The 23,041-nt window shown below is 40.5% G+C and overlaps 1 protein-coding gene across 1 annotated transcript in view; it reads right to left on the reverse strand.

The window, feature by feature from the left end:
- adam19a (ADAM metallopeptidase domain 19a) overlaps window positions 1–23,041 on the reverse strand; it is a 197,598-nt gene that overhangs the window by 15,967 nt on the left and 158,590 nt on the right. The window contains exons 11-17 of the mRNA XM_073474423.1: window positions 21,358–21,500; window positions 20,734–20,911; window positions 18,399–18,488; window positions 17,641–17,836; window positions 14,828–14,936; window positions 11,324–11,528; window positions 6,371–6,448 (exon numbers count right to left, since the gene is read on the reverse strand). Coding sequence (XP_073330524.1) covers window positions 6,371–6,448; window positions 11,324–11,528; window positions 14,828–14,936; window positions 17,641–17,836; window positions 18,399–18,488; window positions 20,734–20,911; window positions 21,358–21,500 — 999 coding nt within the window. The remainder of the gene's footprint in view (window positions 1–6,370; window positions 6,449–11,323; window positions 11,529–14,827; window positions 14,937–17,640; window positions 17,837–18,398; window positions 18,489–20,733; window positions 20,912–21,357; window positions 21,501–23,041) is intronic.

Raw genomic sequence — 23,041 nt, forward strand, 5'->3', positions numbered from 1 at the left:
CATAATCAAGAAGAGAATCCATTAAAAAAATAAACACCATTGGCACTAGCCGGCCCTTTGTTGGCAGCGTTTTGGCTGATTGAGCACGTTGAATCAGTGGTGGAGCCAATCGCAGAGAAAAATCACTCTGAATGGCTGTTCAGCTAAGTGAATCAGTGCACGAGACGAGAAACAGAAAAAGGGAAAGCCTCAGGAGCCTGCCTCTGTATTATCCATGATTTCAACTATTTAATGCGGTTACTCTTATTTCTCATCTCCATCTGTTTGCCAGTGCAGCTTTTTATCAGATACGGTCGCGATTACAAGTGGCTATATCAGAGAGATGTCGAAAAACTCAGCTTCATCATGAAGGTTTATATATCTGCACTCCAGTTTCCCTTTTTGAATGATGAATACAGACTACTGCCACCTGGTGGTATGGAGAGTTATTTCCTCTCACGCAGGTGCAAAACATAGCACAAGACACAGGCGAGTTGAGGCAACAGTTGACCCTCATTGCCACTAATACTTTGGTGTGGTTCAACTCTCCACCCCAATGACTTTCACACAGTCTCAAAAGTGTAACTGCCTGCTAACCATTTCACCAAAACAGACCTTTGAATGATGACCTGGAGCCGTTGAGACTTAGGGTCAAAATGTGACTGACTGAAAAAACTTCACAACATTTGGCAGAGATTTAATTAACTTGTCTCAAACTTGTGAAAAGAAACTTTTATCTAGCTTGATTAATATCTCCAGACATCTTGTGTAATTCACCGCCCAAAAATGAAGGAGAAAGTACTGCCATGCTCCAATTACATCGAGATGTAATTATCCTATCAGTGATTAACATGCCTATTTACCCCATTAGCACTCGGTCGACATGCAGGGCGCGCAGTTGTTTGCTGATTCTTTATTGTTCTTTCACTTCAGATTCAGGAGGCCCAGTGTGGTTTCTTTATAAAAAATCTGTTTTTGAAGAACATATTTTTTAAAGGTGTATCTACATCAATAAAGATAAGAAGGGAAAAGCTGTATGAAATGAAATGCCATGACCTGGATTTAAACATCACTGATATATTACATATCCTTCAGCCTCCTTAATCTCCAGGACTTTTAATATGTTTTAAGCTTCTTTAATCAAAATCTGTGGTATAAGTTTTTTGAAAGATGCAAACCAGTGGTGCTCTCAGAAGAGAGAAGTACTTCTACTGCTCATTATTCCTGTTTATTTGCATTAATGTCCAGCGCGCTCAAAAAGCCTGAGGATCAATATGAATCAGATGATAATGTTGAATTAAAAAAACACAGGAGGACACCCTAAACTGGGAGGAAGGCAAAATGTATTAAGAATAATCCTGACTCAAAGCCACTTCCATTATCCATCTACTGTTACACTGAGAGGAGCGAACAGAAAAGGACAAACAGCATAAAACAACAAAGTGAAGAGAGAGGGAGAAGGGGATTAGAAGAGTAGAGGATGTGTCTGGTGTTTTTCCTCTCCCTCATAATATGTTAAGTCTGAGTCAAATAACAATGCCTGGCCAGTGGTAAACCATTCCTCACACAGTAGACTGGGTATACAGAGACTGGATTCTTTAAAAGTTTATGAGGTATGAAATTTAAGTCGTGGCTGAGTGGTCAAAAGAAGCAACACAAACTAGGCCATGCCAACCAGGCTTTGACTCGTGACTGTGTGTATGAAACTGGTCTTTAATAAAATCGTATTATGTTTTTTGAAAAATGTCTTATTTTTAAAACTTTACCCGCACTTTGTAGAAATATAGCTGGTGCTCGAGGCGGCGTAGTGAGCCTATTCACTACTACCTACTCAGTATCTAGGGAGTTCTACTCCTCTGATTAGACACAACATTAGAAAATCTAACAGGTGACAATGCAATGTCCTGCTGGGAAACCTTGGATGACACATTTACTTTCCCTGTTAGTCCTTTTGATGGTGTGGCTAATCAATGTATGTAGTGAGCTCATCTGCAGAATGAAAAAAACAAACATGTTCATACACTACTTGTGTCATTTTCTATGCACCATTAGTTAGCTGGTCGACCATCTATAACAGATACATGCTTTTATTTAGAAAAATACTGTGTATTCTATCATTTTAACTGTATTTTCCCAAATTAATAAATACAGTATGTTCTGGCTTATTGATGAAGACACTAGTAACTGAGACAACAAACTAATTTAGAAACTGTTTACTGAGGTAGTGAATCAAATTAAAAGTAGGGTCTTTTTCTCATAAGCTTACATTGAGTCGCACTTCTTTTTGCAACCAGTGGAGTTTCCCCTGCTGTAATTCCACATTGACTTCACTTTTTAGACTAGGAAGCTCCATCCACTATTAATACAGTCTATGGAAGTGGCCCTTCACCAAGCCCTGCCACCCTTAATTTAGCGTTTCTAAGCCAGTCAAGTTCTCCAATACACACGGCTCATGAGTGATCATAGTGATAGCAGTGGCAGGTTTACCACTCGCAAAACTTGAAAAAAATCTCCAACTTGTTTTGCAATTTTAAAAACAATGGTTCCTTGATTTCAAGCATAGGTACACAAAAGCAGCTGAAGCACCCAGATGAAACAATGACTGTAGCTGACAGATTTTATCAGCTGTAGCTTGCTAGCTTTTTAAACATTACCTCTGTGAGTGTTTTTAGACAATGTGCCACTGATTTCAGCAAATGTATCTGGAGGAAACAACAGTGGCTTCTGTTAGAATGAACAAATATCCTGTTCAATCAATTCCTTACACTTTTGTTCTTGCGTTTTAATTCAGCTTTGAAAAGTTGATAATAAAGAATGTCTGTACATTTTTCAGCCAGCGTGTCTCTTTGACATCAACCTGTGACATAACAAAAGTCACTTACTTTAAACCTTTCAAGCTAATGTCTCCTCCTCCTGCCACAGACACGGTGTTGTGCTGCACTTGTCTTGTCTTGCTAAATATGCTACCAAACAAATACTCACTGGGTCAGTGCACTGCTCCTGTAACAGTAGGCTGTAGCACTTTGAAAAGCCGTAACACCTAACTGCAAATGTCAACATGTGACAGTTTAGATGCTACATAGCCACACTATTCTTATTATAAAATACTGTCTGTGTTTGACTTGTAAGGTACAGTTACTGGTGCAGTATGTGAGGTTGCTGGCTCAGCTGTCTATCATTCACAATATCCTGCCCAGTCAGGCTTGAGGAACTATTTAAGGACCCCTCAGTAAGAAAATAAATATTCACATTAAATGTAACAATGACTTAATTTGGCTCAAGACTATAGGCTATATTTACACTGATGACACATCTGACCCTCTCACCAAACTAATGAAGGCATAACTAACCAAACACTGGTCAGACCACACGCCCCAGCGCGAGCACTTCGCTCCACTACATCAGCTGGTCGGCTGGTACCGCCATCGCTGAGAGCAAACAAAGGCCGCTCAGCGAAGTCGCGACTCTTCTCTGTTCTGGCGCCCCAGTGGTGGAACGAACTCCCGACCAATGTCAGGACAGCAGAGTCACTCGCCATCTTCCGCAAAAGACTCAAGACTCAGTTCACCTCAGACTTCACCTCGACCCCGCATAGCATGACCCCCCCCCCCAAAACAAAGTATATGCACTTATATGTTCTTACCCTTAGCACTTAAGGTATCCTTGATGAATAGCAGCTACTTTGCTTAGATGAGGGCTTGAAAATTGTTTCTATTTTTTCTTTTCTACGCTTTGGACAAAAGCGTCTGCTAAATGCCCTAAATGTCAATGTAAATGTAACTTTAAGTGTGTGTGTCATAACGCTGATGTACAGCGTGAAACTGGAAATCCCACATCTGTGTCTCAGACTGGCTTGCATGTGTTTGCGCTGGAGAAAACGAGCTGAGGAAAAACAGGACAGGGGACTGAGGGGAAAACTCTTAGTGCTACACTTTAAAAGCAAAAATAACAGGTTTAATTTTCCTGTGGCGTTACAAATATTATACTGCACGTCAGCAGCTGCGGTCTGAAACCCCTCAGCTATCAAAAAGCCATACTGGAGAAACATTAATGGCAACTGCCGTATCACATTACACTGTTATGCTCTTTCCTGAGCCCAGTGGAACCATGCACAAAAAAGTGACAAAGTAAATCAATGTTCTCTGGAAAAGAATCTGGCTTGCCTTTCCACTGTATCTTCCAAGATCAAAATGAGATCATTACATTTCATAAAATTGCAGAGCTTTAATTGTCAAGTGTACCTAATAAACTAGAGACTCCAACAACCAGTTTGATATTATGCCCAATACCAGACCGGGCAAGAATTTTGCAACCAGGTGCTGCCAGGCTTCAGCTGCTCCCATTTGGAATGTAATGAGAGGTAATGAATGAGAGTAAAGCAGCACCACAATCCATCCATCGAAATAATAAATAAAGAAAGTCTTCAGCCTCGTGCAACTTAAGAAAAGAAGGCAGTAGTTACAGTTCAAGTGTGTATGGAAACCTTGCAAGGTTTTCCACAACACCTTCCTGCAAATGTTTCAAAACACGGCTTCGTACTTAAGTACTGTAGCATGTAGACAGCATAACCTGCACCGACTTGAGCCTGATGAGAGTCCTCTCTTGTAGAATCGTACAGCAGCACTGGGTGCACAACTCTCTGGTACATTACAAAAAACCCAGGGAGGATGCTGCTGGCTCTCTCTACCTACAGGATACCTGATGTAAATGCTGGTTCAGTAGGTTTACTGTGACCTACACATAGTTTATGACGACTTAGACAGGCATGTTTTGTTGAAAACACCTAAGAGCAGGTGTTAACTGTAAATTACTGCAAACTACTGTATGCTTTCATTTAGAAGTCCATTTACTAAAACAAATTATGTAACGGAGCACAGCTGCTGATTAACACCTGGTGCTGTGCTAAAATTGTCTTCAGTTTGAAGATCATCTTACACACGGAGCAGAAACTAAAGTGTGGATAAATACAAACAATGCTATCTGAGTTTTTGGCTTTTAAAAAAAGCTGCAACTGTTTTAAAGAAATAGTTCACAAAAAATGACAATCCAGTCACCATCTCCTCCCTCCGCACTGATGGAAAGTCAGGTGAAGTTTGTAGTCCACAAAACATTTCTGGAGCTTCACAGTAAAACAGTGTTGCAGCATTCTCCCAAACAACTGGGGCTGGGGACTTGTTTTAAAATGGAAAAAAGGCCTCCATATAGCTCATCTGGCATAATTCAAGTCTCCATAGAGCCCACAGATCCCGTTATTTACACCCATTTTTGAGCTGAAATCTTCACTATAGCTAAAAGTGTTAGCGTACACCTCGTCTGAAGTGGGTGCATGAGCTTGACTGCATGTTGAGGGTGTAAATAACGTCTTTTCAAATCAATTCAGGATCTCAGGGCGTCCTGAAACTTGGATTATGCTTTGATTCTTTTTTTTTTTTTTTTCTTAATCTTTTGGTTGTTTTTTACGTTATAAAACAAGTCCCCAGCTACTTGTTCCTATCCACCACTGCAGAAAAAAAACTGCTGTTTTATTCCTTGTGGTGTCCCCTGCTTGGACCTGAGCTTCAAAAGGTCAGTCAACTGTGTTTGCAAAAGGGAAGTCAGTGAGGGATTATATTAGTTAGTGCATGAGTGACTTCCATTAGATGGTGGTGGCCCTTCATGAATGGCATGACAGAAACCTGTGGCTCTATTTCCTGTAATACTAGTCTCTGTTTAGTCATGAGCTCAAGAAGGCAAAATTAGCCGAGTTTCCAGTGGGAAGTCAGTGAGGGATTATGACTCCGACTGGTGGCTGGTGTTTCAATGATGATACTCTACACTGTGACATCAGCCAGCTGCTGTACACTCGGCTGGTCTGCAGAGAAAATTAGTGCAAAGGTGGAATTTATCACATTTCCCCAAAACCACATCTGAATTTGGAGTCCATTAGCAGTGATGGAATACTTTATATAACTATGCCCTCCTGATATTTCAACATATCAATAAACTTCTCCATTAAAAAATTTTTTCAGAGGTGAAAATCGGAGTTCCCAGATAAATAATCCCTATCTCCATCCCCATCTTCTCCTGAAGTAACAAGTGTTTAAGCCCCAAACACTCCACTTCAGAGCTTGGTTACCGACTCATAAACTATGTATTATTCCTCCTTATCTGCCTCAGGCTTGCTTGTACTGCTCCAATAAATAGTTCATCACTTCAGTTGCTGTTGTATTCCAGCCATCTATTTTCCTGTCTTTTACGACAGACTCGGTGACAGCGCTGCAGAGCGCTACCTTTGCCCAAGGACACAGTGTGACAATAAGATTAGGGAACCGTGCCCGGCAGCTAAGAGAGTTGAGTCTGTTGCATGACTCTGTATGCTTGCGAGTGTGTGTGTGTGTGTGTGTGTACCTACCCCGTTGCCATGGCAGCGCGCGATGCAAGTCTCCAGCTCAGTAAAAGAGGCATTTTGGCATCGGCGGTCTCTGCACACCTGTGGCAACACAAGCAGAATGATCACATACTGTGTTGAAGATTACAGTGCACACTCACACACACTCATACATATATACAGACTTTGATCGGCCTTCTGCCAGTGCCCTTGGGCTCTGAACAACCCGGCTGCCTGAGGACATTGGACAGGTAGCATCAGTACTCTGATTAAAATCACTTCCAAATCACTACTTTCATAGACTGGCTCGTACAACTTGTAAAGATGTTGATTGAGATTTCAACTACACATTTGGTATTTTGGTTATGCTCTAATGCTCATTTTCATAACCATTGACATTAATGCAGGAGCAATGTTTTGTTTAAAAGGACTTTATAACTCATGGAACATCTATCTGAACTGTGTTAGAGCACATGTTAGGACAGCCACATTGGGAATAGGTGAGGGATGAAGGAATAGGTTTGGAAAGGGACTGAAGCTCTTTGTTTTGTTTTTCAGCTGTGTGGCGAGGAGGTGGGATGGAGGACTTAAACAACAACATCTGTGTAAAAATCGACTTGAAAAGCCAATAGTACATATGAAAATGAATCTCAAATAAAAGGGTGTGGAAGAGGGGTGAAAGGAGGGGGAGGTGGATGAGTGTGCGGCTAAGGACTTACTTAGAACTGCGACTTCATACAAGCAGTAGGCAATTCGTCTGCTAACCAGATAGCCACTGAACATACAGTATGTAAATAGCACGCTAGCTAGGTAATTCTTGTCTAATTTGTGGTCTGATGAAACAGATAATTCATCATGGCCCACTGAGCTCTCTCCCTCCCTCTGGTTGTGTAGCAGACTACCAGGGCACCCAGGGGAGCATGGCACGGGAGGACAGCCAAAAACAGGCACTCGGCCGTGGGCACAGTTCCCACCAATCTCTCCTCCTCCTGTTGTCCAGCGGACTATCGTTATCAGCGCCAATAAAATATCTGTCGGCGTGTTAATAATTCCTAACTGTATGTTCAGTGGTTTTCTGCTGTTAATGGGTTGTGCTTGTGTTTGGCGGATTGGCTGTAAACACGACAACATTTCGGCGGAACGCAACCAACGAAGGCAACCAATCACAGGCGGAGTAGGGTGGGGTTTGTGAGAACTGCAGGGGGACCTAAAGATAACGCCTGGATGGAGAGGTGGAGAGGGATGGCAGGTTAACGGGGGGGACAAAGTTTGGTCATTTTGCTAACAAGGGCGTCAGCATCCCCCCTACCTATCACCTACTGCATAGAAAGCATGCAAACAAACAAACACATGCAGCATAAAGAAACACGTTGCTGATATAGAAAACAAAAATATACAATTATTGCTTCACCATAAACTTTATCTCACATATACAGTATAGAAAGGAAGTTCTGTCTGTTGGCCTGTCTGTCTGTCCTCTAATGTTCTTAACAACCGTCAATCTGATCCGGTCGGATGGATCACACTTGGCTGTGAATTGTGAGGACCGAATGAAGTGCAGCTTCGAGTGTGAAGAAGTTCTGATGAGTTCTTCTAAAAAAACATCACCCTGCATGTGAGTTTAAAGCAAAGAGCAGAGACGCTGGATAGAGCTATGATGCAAATTTATAATCTATAATCCAATTTTTACTTGTGTACTTTCACATTTTCAAAACTACTGGACGACTTTCATGTGTGCACCGCAACTTTGGCCTTCATTTAGTCAATTAAACATCATTTTCAAAAGAAGCAAAAATCATTATTAATAATAATAATTTAGGTGTGGCTCATGTTTTGGGAATAACTTAATAAAGTGCCTAAAATTGATGCTGTATTGTAATATTATTGGGTTGTCAATAATATATTCAAAGGGAGAAAAAACTGGTCTGTAGATCTGGCTCTGCAGGGGCACTCCAGCCGCTGAGGCCAAGCAGCAAGTTCGGAACAGGCACGTTTAGATCGGGCACTGTAATGCAACATTTAGAAGTAAAAAGTGTCTTTTTTCGTCTTGCTGTGGGCATCTCTTGCAAACACATAATTCATAATTTTTTTATGTAGCACTTCATCACCGAGTTGTGTTCACTCTCGCATTAGTATCTGCACTGGTACTGTCCTGTATCCCCTGCTCTGCCTGTTGTTGCTGCTGTAGTATTGTTAGCGGGAGAATCAATTTAGTGTAGGTGAATGTGTGACTGTGTGATTAGAAGCAGCAGCTTTGTGCTATGTGCGCATTTATTGCTGAGAAGAGGCCCCGTTCAATATGATGACTCAAAATTCATCATGCTGGATGGCAGACAATATTCTCTGCTGCCTATTTATAATATATTACGCATGCAGCGCTATTCAGTTCCTTCAGCGTGGCCCCGCACAATAGCTGAAATGGAATTCAAGTGCCCGCAATGTGCTGCAGAGGGAGAGTAATATAGACAGACAGAGAAATAAAATTTACTGGCGGAATGGAGGAGACTGCACATATTACTCTGAGTGTGCGCATTTTCATATAGATGTATTTCATATGCATAATTCATCCCTTATTTTGTATGATTTTTATGTGTGGGTTTGTAGGTGGGTTTACTTAATATTCCATTTAGCTTGCTGACTTGCAACCCAGATCAGTATAAGAAAAACTACCTGAAACAAACTGACAGAGCAGACCCCCTGGGTCCCCGTGATATTTAGTTTTGTATGAAGCGGACTGATAGAAAATGGTTCATTTATTCCAGAAAAAATTAGTGAGCCATAGCAATAGGAAGGCAGACAACTAATTACTTTATTTAGTTACGTTTTCTGCACACGTTCATCCACTTTTCCTCGTGTTAACTACCTGAAGCATATGGTACGTTAATAAATATAAATATAATTATTCTCAGTAGAGCGCATACGGCCGCCATGTCCCAACAGTCCCCACAGATACCAGCCACATAAATACACCTGATGTTTTTCATCAAGATCCATGTATTATTCCCTAAAAATTAACAAAATTGTTGAATAATCTCACAATGTTAAAGAAATAATGAGAAAGAAATCCCTAGATATGTCCCTTTATCCACACCAAAAGTTAATGTGATCTACTCTGGGCTGAGACTAATTCTCCATCCAAATTGGTGGAAATAAATTCAGTAGATTTTGCGTAATCCTGCTGACAAACAAACAAACAAACAAACAAACAAATGGGCACTGGTGAAAACATTCCCTCCTTGGTGGAGGTAATAAACTCATTAGGTCTGTTAGGTATAGCCCACTTACTTTTGCACATCTTAATGCTCACAAGTTACTTGATCCAAGAACTGGTGGTCCTGTTTCAGAACTATTAAGCTGAAAAGCTCAAAATATTTTTATAACAGATATAAATGTTAAACTGGGAGATTGTGACTCTTAAAACTGATGTGAGATGATTATTTCACTGAAGAAGATTCTCCACTCTGTTTGTTTTGCTGAACTGCAAAAAGGCACAATCCAATTGCGGAGAGAAGCTTCTTTTCTTTAACAAGCAGAACAGACAACCGCTTGAGGAAAACACATCCGCTATTAGCCAAGTTTCATTCTGGCAAGTTGAAGCGGGAACACACATTATTACTGTATCATTATATTTGTCAGACAAGGTCTGTTCCAGTCTGGGTCAGTAGCTGCTGACAGTCGGCAGATAAAATCCAACAGTGTGTAGTGTTGAACGATTCTAAACGGATTTATAGAAAAATCCCTACGTTCTCACAGGATTCTGGCAATTTAATCGCAGTGCGATAGTAATCACAGCCTACCTGTGATTACAGAGTGCTGCCTCTTTATTTATTCAGTTGTTCAGTATGTTCTCTTTCTTGACTACTGAAACTAAGAACTCCCTCTGTGTGTTTGAAAAGCAGTCAGTGTGCATTGTTAGTCCAGTCTTTGTAGGTTTCAACTTGTGGAAAAAGAAGAAAACAAAGGAAAATATGTTTTTGAACTAAATATATTGTTGCTGTAAACATTTCTAATAAAAATACTTGTATAACACAATGTTTCCTTCTTTAAGTCTCAAGTTTCACTTAATTAATATTAATGTTGTGAAGCTTGAATGTTTTGCACACTGATCTTTGCTAATAAAACAGGACGGAGAGGTATAAAAGATTCAACAATAGATCTGTTAGCCTTGGAACTTCTATTCATTTTGTCAAAACCCAGCTACAGTCCACATCATGCAGCTACATATGTCACGACCTCACATGTATCGGTGCACATAGACACACTTCATCAACAGGAACTTTTATTTGTCTCCTCACCCATGAGCTGTGATAGCCTGAACGAACAGGATCATAGCAGAAGAGTAAGCAAACTCGAGGAGGGATCCCAAAAAAACGTCTAGTGAAGAGGCACTACATCAGTGTGCAGACAGCAGAGCACAAACACTGCTCTGGCATTTGATTCTGTTGGCTTGAGAACACAGCTTTAAATCCTTTGTGACTGAAATGTGTTGTGCTGCCAGTTGCCTTCTCCCTGCACCCTCTTCAATTGCAGGCCGGTTCAAACTACCAGACAGGTGTTGGTGTTCTTGGCAGGAGGCCACACACAGTAATTGTTGAGTCAAGTGCTGGTATTGATCACAAAGCCTTACGTTAGCCTTATGGTCACTCTCCACTCAGACATGTAGATTAAAAATCTCAGCCTGTCAGTTTAAAAAACAAGCACTTTTAGTGGACGTAACTTTTACAGTCATAGTTGCCCCAAAGGATTATGTTGCAGCTGAGAAGATCTACTGGACCAAAAGCAAAACTTCTGGTAAGTATGACTCATTTGCACACCAAAACATAAATACCGCGCCCAGGTTATCAGGCTCAAAATACTAGAATTCCCCTTTAATTTATGATATTATGTCAACTATTATAATAGTGATATTACTCAGTTACATTGCTTATCTAGTTGACTCTTCTATGGTCTCTAAAGCCCAGCCCAGTGTGCACCAACCTTGCCCTCGCCACACTTGGTGCCGGTCATTACGAGGCCGGGGTCGGGCAGGTCGCCCTGGCCATCTTGGGTGCTGTAGACGTAGGTGCCGCGGCACTTCACCTCGATGCCGTCTGTCTTGATGGTGGTGTCGATGGACACGGCGTTAGTGCCTTTGGGCTTCTTGGCAGCACTGTGGCACTGGATCTTCCCACATTTGGCATCACTGCGCAGAGACACATGCACACACAAAGAAACAATTATTCTTGACTTTTTAAGTGCGAGTCACTAGAGCTCCATGTACGTTTTTTGTTTTACAGTCTACTGTAACAGCTCCACACAGTCACAGCAAGTCTGGGTAGCTACTGAGCAGCTGATGATAGTAGGTGTTTTTATATTTAGGGCTGATGTTTATGAGATTAATTGGAGAGTCATTCAAACCATAATTCATCATTCATGTCTGCAAATATTTTATGTTCTTCTAATTATCACTAAATCCCAGAGTCAAACCAACAACCAATATATCCAAAGTCTGAGGTAAGAATCTTCTGCTTTTTGTGCCACAGAGCTCCATTGTTGTCCAAAAATTATCAAAGAAACATCAGTGAGAGATGTTGTTGCACTCGGTGACATGTTTCTTTATTACCAGGAACACACACACTGTAGTTTATTATGACTCAATCCTACTACACCTATTAATCATCAACAAATGCACATCTCCTCCTGTTTGAGTAACATTCATTAAACTATACATTAACTACACATAAATTAAACTACAGTGGCTGTTTTATGAAATCACTGAGCCGTTTAAGAAATTGAGTTAAATATTTGTGAGGCATTTTGAAACAGTTATACAGTCACTAGGAGCTAATGGGTTTGGTGCTGAGAGACACAGACAGGTCTGTTGGTTTTGGTGTTTTGTGGGATTTGCAGCCAATAAGAAATCGATCTAATATCACCTGTGTCCAGGCCAAGTGTGAGTGGAATAATCACCTGGCATTTAACAAAGAATTTGTGTTTACTAGCTACAACAACCAATGTACTGACTGTACAGATGTTAGCTGTCGCTAGCTATATATGCACTGACTACGTGTGTGTGTGTGTGTGTATTTGTGTGCCATCCAGGATGAAACTCTCTTTACAACGTCTATGCAATCTTTCCAGCTTTGTGTTAGTCTGTATTAACATTTAAACTCTTTTCACTCTCATTTCCTCTTTTTTCATACTTTCATTCTGCTCTCAGTACATATGTTTACTTTCATATATGCACATTTAATAACTTAGAATGTATTTGTATATGAATAATGTGAATCTATAAGAAGATAGTGGCTTGATGACCCTGCATAGTCATGTCTTGTTTTCATCAAACATACAGTCAGATGACTTCTCAGTTTTGCATTGTAAAAATAGTTACTGTTTTAAAGTGAGCAAATTAACAGGTGTTTTTTTAAATTTAGAGTTTCTAATCTACTATAATTTTCCTAATTGTCTTTAATGCTAATTTCTCATTTGATACAAACAATACATTCTTTATTCATTCTACAAGAACTGACGAGTAAAAATATATATATATCACCAGACATCTGACTAATTGAACACTTAAAGTATCTACTGTATATTGTAATGATATTGGTGATTGTATAAAGGATATTATTACACACACTTCATTCATTTAAACTGTTGTCAGAAAACACAGTTTGTGAAATGTTTTAAACAGCATCCCAACTTTTGTGGAATGGTGGATGTTTTTTATCAACAGCCACATCTTTTATAATTAATATGGAAATTTAAACTGGTAACACACACACACACACACACACACACACAGCCTATCAGAAGGAAAACAATGAAGAAGGATTACAGAATGATGGACAGATAGCGGCAGGCAGTGTGTAGATTATTCCCATGTCTTAATACCAGGCAGATAGTGCATTTACATATCCTCTAATCAGCCCTGTGACTCGCTGCGACCAGAAAACACTCTAATGACTCCTGTGGGACTCCATAATGGATTTGGGCAGTGGTGGATCATATGAGGTGGTCGTGAACCACCTTAATCCACAGCCTCATTTACATGGCTAAATTGCTAATTTGGCTCCATTAATTAGCTCTGGCACTGTGCCAGGGTAACTGTCTCTCAGAGGCCTGTGTTGATAGTGTACAAAGGGCTGTGTGTGTGTGCTAGGATGCATGACACCTCAGCAAGAGTGTGCTTGCTAACAACTGACTTTCTTATCATTTCATTAAAGCTGCACTCTGTTTGGACCACGAAGAGGCAGCAGAACACATTTAAAAATTCAAAGTCTGATACAATCTGGTCTTATAAAGGTGTTGGGTCTAATGTATCCCCTATGTTTGGATCCACTGGTGGATGCGATATTCACTCTATTTTAGCTTTGTTTTTGGTCTACACCAACTTATGGGGAAAATATCATCCTCTTAAGCTGCTAAATGCTTCTTTGTGTTAACTAGCAATTCACTAACATTATCCATCTGCTGGAGCGGAGTAGAATGTTTACAGTTGGTGTATTAGTTTAAAACATTTTCAGTGAAAACAGCTGCTTTTTGGTTGATGACAAGACTGAAGTAAAACAGTAAAGTTGCCGGCTGTAAAACCCAAAAAAATGAAATAAAAAAGCTGCAGAACTGGTGATAATCCTCTGTCATTTCACAGTTAAACTTAGGTCCCAGTCAAAATCTGTCGATTAATTCACTGTCACATTATTAGTTAATAGCGTATTCCAGGGTGTGGCCTCCCCCAGTTGGTGACGACAGGAAATGTGTTTGGGAAGAATAGACTATCGCTTAGCAAATTAAATAAACCAAACCAAGTGTTGACTACAACAGAGCATGTCTTCTCTTGCTGTTACCATGGTTATCTCTCTGGACAGTGCTGTGTCATTGCTAGTAACAATCACTGGCTGACTATTCAGCGCTAGACCTAAGAATAATATGAAGATTCTGAAATATCCTGTGGCAGTGGTCCATTCTTCCCCTCAGTCACAAACGGTTTACTGATAGGACCCAGTAGGTTAAAGGGGCTCTATGTTACAGTTTGTATGATTCTGGGCTCTGTCTCCAGTAATAAAACGTCCTTGAATAGACCACATCCCAAATTCCTTCCTTATTTACGCGCCACCACCGGATGTTGATAATGCGTCGACACGATTCAGTTTCCAGAAATCTGTGATCGGCCCCAGAAATCCTGATCGGAGCATCCCTAACAATAATTACTTATTATAACATAATATAATATCAGTTGTCCCAGTAAAGAGTTCTATCGTCTACTGTGAATTAGCTTTATTTTGGTGACAACAGCGGGTGTTTTGTTTTGGTTCAAACTTTTATTTTGGTAGGCAAAAGGCAGAAGTCACATGAGACAAAAGTATGCTTGAATGTTTGAATGTTTGTATGTTGATGCTAAAATTAAATTGGACATTTGGTAATTAGATTTCCACAATATGACAATAGTGACAGTTTTGAATGTATGAACATCGATGAGTCAGTCTCACCAGGATCTCTTACCTTTTCTCACACTTCATGTAGTTGCCATGTTCGTCTTTACCACAGTTCCCAAAAGCATTCCCTGCTGCGTTGACGTCTTCAAAGCAGGCATCATGGGCCGGTCGGGCTCCTAGAATCACAACATATCCCATCAGCCCTCTGGGCTCAGGCTGTTTACACGTGGCTAACAATATTTGCAGTGTTCTCCACAGAAAACAAATGTTAACATGCTGACTCACAAAGCTCTTGGCAAAAGATAGATGCAGCTAATGCTGCTCTCACCCACCTGCTTTTCTATTGCAGACATGATCATGAAGATCACAGAGCCCACCATACACATAGTGAGTTAAAGATACTAGGAGATGTGGAAAATAAGAGATTCTGAGCCAGACATTTTGGGGTATATGCTTGTTTGGTGTCAAAGCATGGGTCAGCTGAAATTATTGTTAACTTTATAATATTATCATTATTAATTAGATATATTGTGAATTATATTACTATGTATTATACTGATATTATTATAAAATATTAATTTCATAAACTACATACAATCAAGAGTTAAATGGGTTTTTCTCACAGTGGAATTTCAACAGACATAAAACATGGCATACCCACCATAAGTACAGGCCTAATCAGATACTGAGTTCAGTCACTGCACCCTGCTGTTTGTCAAGAATAGATCCAAAGCTAACTTTTTCTACCAGAGCAAAGTTACATTTTATGATTGCTTTTTCTACAGGAGTTAACAAAGCACCATAAGCATATAAGGCAGGTTTGTAGATGTTGGAAGATGGTATAATTCCACTTTTGATCAAACTAAGCTTGTTTTTTTGACTTCATGCACCGCTGAGCAGCTTTCATAGGAATGAAGCGGGCACCATCTCCAACACTGTATATAGGTTTCTTGATTTGTCCATGGTTATATGCCATATTCACATGGTGGCCATTTTCCTCTGACATCATAGTCAGGGTGGGAAGCTGAAATGTCGTAATGCTGTGTACCAGGTTGCAAGTCCAATACATGCAAAATCTGACAAATTGATATCACAAAAGACAGTTGTCAGCGAGGGACATTAGGCCATATTTCAAGGTAAAACAACACATTTGATGCATTATTAGATCCTGTTAGACAACGGCTAACATTAGCATTCAACCTCTTCCTACTGTAGCTAACATTACGGTTTGACAGTGTTACACGATATGACAGGAAAGGCGTTAACTAATTCTGAAATATCAATGCACACACAATGGACACATTTACTGAAGCCTGGAAATGAAATGCACCAGATGTATCAAACAGTAGGCCTAATGTTAGTGAGGTTGTTGAATGCTAAAGCTTTTTTTCTTTTCAGTTGCTATTCAATTGGCAAGTGGTCATTTGATAAGTATTTGTCAGATTCTCTACATTTGTAAGACTTGCAACCTGGAACACAGCAACATTATCCTAGCATTTGAGTTTCCCACCCTGAGAGTGATGTCGAAAATGGCTGCCGTGTGCCGAAAAGTCTATAACGCCAGAAATGGAGGTTGTATAACAAGTATCCTGCCCCTTCCCCCAAAAAGCCAGTTGTGTGCTTTATCAAAGCCCAACCTGGAAACATTTCAGCCAGCTGTGTTGTTGCACTGAAATGAGTACACAGTTGAGATTCACGACAGTTTCAACTGATTTGGTGCGGTTGCAAACGGACTTCTAATAAGCATGGAAGAGGAGGATATCACGCTAATGCACAGGATTACAAGAAAGGTGAGTTTACTCAACCATTCAACATTAAAGTCTTGTTTGTTAGTTCAGGCTCTCTCACCTTCATTTAGATAGGGGCCTGGTCTCGTCAGCCCAAAATAACTGCCTGGGGGCTAAAAGCCCAGTCTTGCCCGAGCCTTAAAGGACTTAGATATGGTCTATGAACCCTAACCTCATTAACGTAGGGCACAATTATATCAGTAAGGAGATATTAAAGGGACTAGCCTGAGTGACAGTAACACGTCTTTAACTAACACACAAGCGCAAATTGCAGCCTCCAAAGCAAATCATACAGATGAATCAACAGCTATCTAAGTCTGAAAATTATAACCACAACAACTGAGCTGTTCGATGAAAATGTCCAAATGCAAGTAATGACAATAATATTTGAGAATATAATATTTGAGATTGTATTATTTATACCACTGATAATGTAATTCTATTAATTCTTTTTTTTTCAAATCTAGTGTACTTTTTTTCTTTTTTTCTGTAAAATGACAGCATCATCCTCATAATGTTATGACTATTTTCCTCAATATAACTACAAGGGTTCGGGTTAAGGTTCTATCCTCAAACTCAGTTTTCTCCTGACACAGTACTGTCAAAGAAAAGCATTGTTTGTAGTTTTGTAAAACAAAAAAGAAGAAAAAAAAGAAGAAAGAAGAAGCTGAACAATGAAATAAGATGATTCACATTAAAAGTCAGTGTGTCTCTTTTATCTGCTGTGCTCTATTGTGCTGCTGTACAAACACTGTCATGCCTGTGAAAGCAGCTTTCACATCTGAGGGGAAAAAGAACAAATATGTCTTGCTTTGATGAGTGTTTATTTTGACAGACTATTCCCAGCTCATGTTGTTCATTGTATTAATCAACTCTGACATACACTATAGTATAGGAGCTGTCAAATCTGTAAGCAGTTACACTGCAGTTTAAAGCAGTTTTAACCATCAGTAATGATTCTTTCTTTGTAATGCATCTCTGCTGGTGAATCCCTCATTTTACATTGTTTCAATAAAGGCTGAACTACGATCTGAGTTCGTGTACATCCCTGAAATACTGAGTGAATGGTTTGAGTGTATGGTCATCTCATTACCGTAGCCCCAAAGCTGCAGGCATTGCTGTTCGTGGGTGAGGCACATGCCGTTGTAGCAGTAGGCCAGACTGTACTGACAGGAGGAGCCGTCCAGCAGGTAGACATTGGCAGGACAGTAAGGAGAGGCCCCGGTGCAGTACTCTGGCAGGTCACATGCTCCCGCTGGCCCCCGGCACATGGTACCTGCCTGCTTCAACTGGCAGAGACAGGGAACAAGCAGTGAGCGGGGCGAGAGGCAGGGAGGGAGTAATGCGATTTAAAAAAGCAGCAGTGGCAGTAGAACTGAAGAAAGGTATGAAAATATGCTTCAATAAAGAAGTGTGTGCTTCTGTGTTCTGTGTTATTAATACAGTATATTCCACATACAGCATGTGAAATAAGAGGATGAGCGATATTGCAATTAGCAGAGCACAAACAGAATGGAAGGCACACAGCACATTGTTGCTATCTTTAGTGTTCTGTCTCCTCTGTCTCGTTAAAGCTCCACAACATGGAGGTTCACAGTTGTGGAATGTGAGGACGTGCATTTGAACAGTGAGATGAAAACAGAGATGAGAAGTGTAGGTGTGATGTGAAGACGATGAGCCCTCTTCTGATGGGAGCTGACACGCACTGAGCGCATAGTATGTCAACACAGTGACATGATGACTGACACTGATCTAATGACACTGAGATACTACTGCAAACAAGGTGAGCTTCCTCCTACTCCGCTCTGCCTGCATGTGTGTGTTGTTTGTGTGTTTGTGTGTGTTTCTTACCTTGCAGCCCTCGCAGCACACTCCATGGGCACACTGTGCCTCCTCCTTCAATGTGCAATTATTGGCATTGCAGCAGTCATTGGTGCACTCCTGTGAATGGTCACACAGATGCACACACTTGTTATCACAACTTAGTCAACACATGAAGCCACCCTTTATCAAGGCTTTAAAAATGTAACTAATCTAAGTTATTTATACTGCTTTATATATCACTACTAAACGTTTTATAAGAACAGAGTTTGGGCTGTAGATGTAATACATACATTTATATGTGTATAAATATATAAGTATGTATATATATGTATGTATGTATGTATGTATGCCTCTGAGCAGCATTTCCAAGATGACAGACGATTGACGACTGTGACTAGAAAATTTGAATTTCAACAGATGTTGGCATTGAAGAAAAATAAAGCTTAAACCCAGAGAAGTGACTTTTGCTGCTGCTCTTGTGTCATACTGCACACAAAAAAACAACATCTCCCATTGCCATGGTGCCCTCCGCCAAGTGACGGTAACCTTCAACACAAATGCAGGAGTTGAATCAAGCCGGAGAAAAAAGGCAATTATACGAGCGGGAAGGAATGGGAGCGGATTAATGGTGAACACAACAACAACAAGCTCTGACTTGTTTGTAGTGAGATTTTCATTCGAACAACAGCACCGAGCCAATGTTATTTGAATTCTAAAGCTGAAATGTCCCTCTGTGACTTTCCTGACACCCACCTTCTGTTCGTCTTGTCTTACTAGATTTTCAAAATAAAACTTTTCCCTTTCTAGCTTCACTGTAAAATATTTGTGGTTGTGGAAGATGTGGTTTTGAAAGGATTGTGACATCCCTTCTTAGAAAACAAGGAAAAGAGGATTGCATTTAGTTTACAATTTGTCTCCAATGGGGGAAATCACAAGGTGAGACTATAAAGCAGCATTCGGCACTGTAGCTCGTCTCATTTGCTATGCTACAAACAGGTGGCTTGTCAGCAGCCTGAGTTTGACTGTCAGCTTGGTTCTGAGTGGGAGTCATAGCAAACAGCCCCATCAGCTGCGCTGCTGCTGTCAGCTACCAGTTTGCTTCCTCTGTTTTCAATTTGCTCTGCTGCTTGAACCAAAGAAGGTTTATTTAACCTCTGGGTTTATTGAGCGCAAACACTTCATCCCCATTTGAGGAAACTTTCAGCAATCTCTCTGCTGTGTTGCACAAATGCAACGCGGAGCGCATTAATGATAAGGCTGCAATGACGCCACACGGTGCAAGGTAAAACCTGAAGCCAAAGACTCAAAACAGCTGCTTTTTTCACCAGCGACATCCACAATCTTTACCTAAAGTTCTACATTCTAGCATTTATAGAGCTTTCAACCAGATCTCAGAGTTTGCAAACTCTGGAAAAAGCTTCAAAGTGGACCTACTGTCCAACTACTATATTTAAAATGACTCAACAGAACAACAACATGGTATTCTTTTCAAGTTCGGGTTGGTCAGATATTTTAGAAGCAATTTTATATATTTTTTGTAGAATATCTCCGAACATCTCGAAGACAATAAATAATCAAATTTTCTGAAAATAAAAAAGATGAAAAAATGAAAAGGTGACTGTGACAGGCCTGTAAAAAACCTTTGAAAGGCATTCTCTTTGGCTCAGCGTAGATGTATCGCTAAAGCTATTAGAGGGCTATTCGCACAAGAATGACAGAGAAAGTGCAGCCAAAAAACACCAGCAAACTGGCTTGACAGTGGTGAGTACTAACAATAGCCATGCTCATTGTTAACATTCATTATGATAACGTTGAGGATGGAATTGATAAGGATGTGCTGGGCTCACAGCTCACAGCCCCCGGGCCAAAGAACAGAGCTGCTGCGACGGCAACAGACTTTGTTCAGTGGTTAACTCAGTTAACACAAAGCACACACGCACAGCAGAGAGCAGTCATGGCACTACAAGCAGAGGGAAACAGCTAGTTTGGCTCTGCCCACGGTACAAAATCCACCGACGCTCATTGTTGGCAATATAATAAATGTGTCGAGTCTTGTTTGTTTGATCCCTATAAAAAACAAAAAAGGTAAGTATTTCTTGACAAGCAACAATTAAGCACAGTGACTGTGCGGTTGTCATATATATAGTTCTGTTACACTGTGTGGTGTCACAACAAAAATCAAAGTCCCAGCAAATTGTTTAGAAGTGTGAAAAAATCACTTCTAAAGATCTAAAACACCACAGTATGGCAAAAAATAGGCAGATACATACAAAAAAATAATGTTAATATATCAGTAGATTGATCATCTGTTATGAAGTAATGGGGTTGACGGGTTTGGGGTTCAATGAACAAATGTGCTCACGTCAGGTTCTCCACAGTCACACTCTTCTCCGTCCTCAACAAAGCCGTTGCCACACTTCTTGCCCCCCACCAGGTCCTTCATGTTGGGCATGTTGTAGAGACACATGCCCCCTCCCTTCTGGAAATAGCTGTCCAGGTCTCGTTTGCTGCAGCGGCTGAAAACACGTGGGAATGGATGCCTGAAAAAAGGGACATTTTCATTAAATTTCTTGCAAAAAAATATATCCCATTAATTATTCTTTTCCTGTCTTGCTTTGCTGAGATGTAACAGTCGTTCTTGTGTTTCTGTGTGGTGCTTTGTGGGATTGTGGGACAACATTCGCAGGCTTTCACGACAGGGAAATGTCTTCTTTTATTATGTTTTTGGTCATACTATTGAAGCTGGTGCAAAAGACAACAAAACAACCTCAATGAAAACTGGTGATAAAAAATCCATTATAGTCATAATAAAGCAGTACAAAAGTTTGTGTTTTACATCTGAGAACTTCTTAAGGCAGCCACATTAATATGTAATAGTTGTTTTTGCCTTCAGCTGCTGAAAGTGTTTTTCATATCCCAAGCTGTTAGCAACAACAGCTGAGTGTGAGCAGGTTGTGCTGAAGCCTGATGTGTGCCTGAGGCTCACCCGGTGGCAGCAGCCATCACACAGCCTCCCTGCTCAGCGGTGGCCTCCACACAGCAGCCGTCGTGGTCGTGGCTCATGCCAAAGTTGTGGCCGATCTCGTGGGCCATGGTGGCCGCAGCGCCGATGGACAGCTCTGAATGGTCCTGTGGGCAAATTGGAGGGAAGACTCATTTATATGACTCCAATAACATGCAGGCTGATAGACATCAGTGCATTAATTCAGTTAGGATGTACAGAACAAGCTTGCTTTCATTTGTGCCAGGCTATATATGAGCTGTTGACTTATAGACCATGACGACAGGCCACAAGACTTTAACATGCCTGTTATTTCAGTTTATATTGCGCTTCAGTGGTGCATTAAGTATCCTAAAAACAAATTGAAATTATTAATGTAATTACCACATAACTGGCCTTCAGGGACACCTTTGTAATGGTGTGAAATCATACTGTTTTTCAACTATCTTGATTAGGGATAAGACAAAATATCGATACAGCAATATATCGTAACGCTTCCTCTTGCGATATGACAACTTTGAGGTGTAAACGTCTGAAAACTTAATTCAAACAGATGTAAAAGAACTTGGTGAGCCACAGTTTTTCATTCCTTCAAAGCAACATTATATAGAAATTGGCATTTTATGGCTGTTTGACATTGGACTGATGACACACATGGACGTGGACAGTTGCAGTCAGTGTGTATGAAGAGGCACTAAGCTAACACTCTAAGGTATAATGTTCATCATATTGACTTTATTGTGTTGGCATGCTAACCAAATAAAGTTACAGCTAGGGCTGATTGAAATGTTTTTAGTTATTTTTGTCTATCTGGTCATGATTGGACACGCTGAAAACATTGTGATGATGGCGCTAAACGAAAAGATAAGGGGATCACCAAAGTCATCGAGTCTAGATCCACTGGGGACCATAAATGTCCACAAAATTTCACATCAACCCGTCTATTGTTTGTCAAATATATTTAGTTCTGGACCAAAGTGGTGAAGCAAACAACTGACCTACTCTCCCATTCCTAGAGCTACAATGCTACACTGCTATTGTGGATAAGAATGACTCGACAAGATAGAGATTTATTCAGTGTAGAACTATCTGGTGCTGAATGGCTAGTTGACACAAAGCTTTCAGTGGTACACACTACAGCAAAAGAAAATGAGTCCATAAAAGTGAGGTACATAATCAGTGAATGATGTGTAATCTCACTCCTGCAGAAGTAAGAAATGTCCTTGTTCCAAAGGTAAAAAAGTCAAAGTCAAAGAAGTAGAAGTGCATGAAGACACACTGGTGACAGTATTCAGATGAATTTAGCTCCTCTTTGATCTGCTGAAAGCTGTCATTCACTCTCAGCTCTGCTTCTGAATTATGCATACTGTATAAAAAAGGGATGTGTTAACTGTCTGGAAATGCTGAAATCCTTCACATGCTATTTAGCGCTCTGAGGGCCAAACCACAGAGGTAAAGTGTGTGCTGGTTCTGTAGAGGTGAGCTCCGTCAAGCAACGGACATTTGGATTCTACAGGCTACCTCTGCCCACAGGAGAGCTAACAGCCTATTAGACGCTAATCAAGCTTGGAAAAGCTATCGATCTTTCTGGCTGCGTCTATTCAGTCCACTGCTGCACACATATATGAAGCCATACCGTTATACAAGCTGAACAAGACTGAACAGTGGG

The sequence above is a fragment of the Pagrus major genome, chromosome 10 (assembly GCF_040436345.1).
Source record: "Pagrus major chromosome 10, Pma_NU_1.0".
Lineage (NCBI taxonomy): Eukaryota > Metazoa > Chordata > Actinopteri > Spariformes > Sparidae > Pagrus > Pagrus major.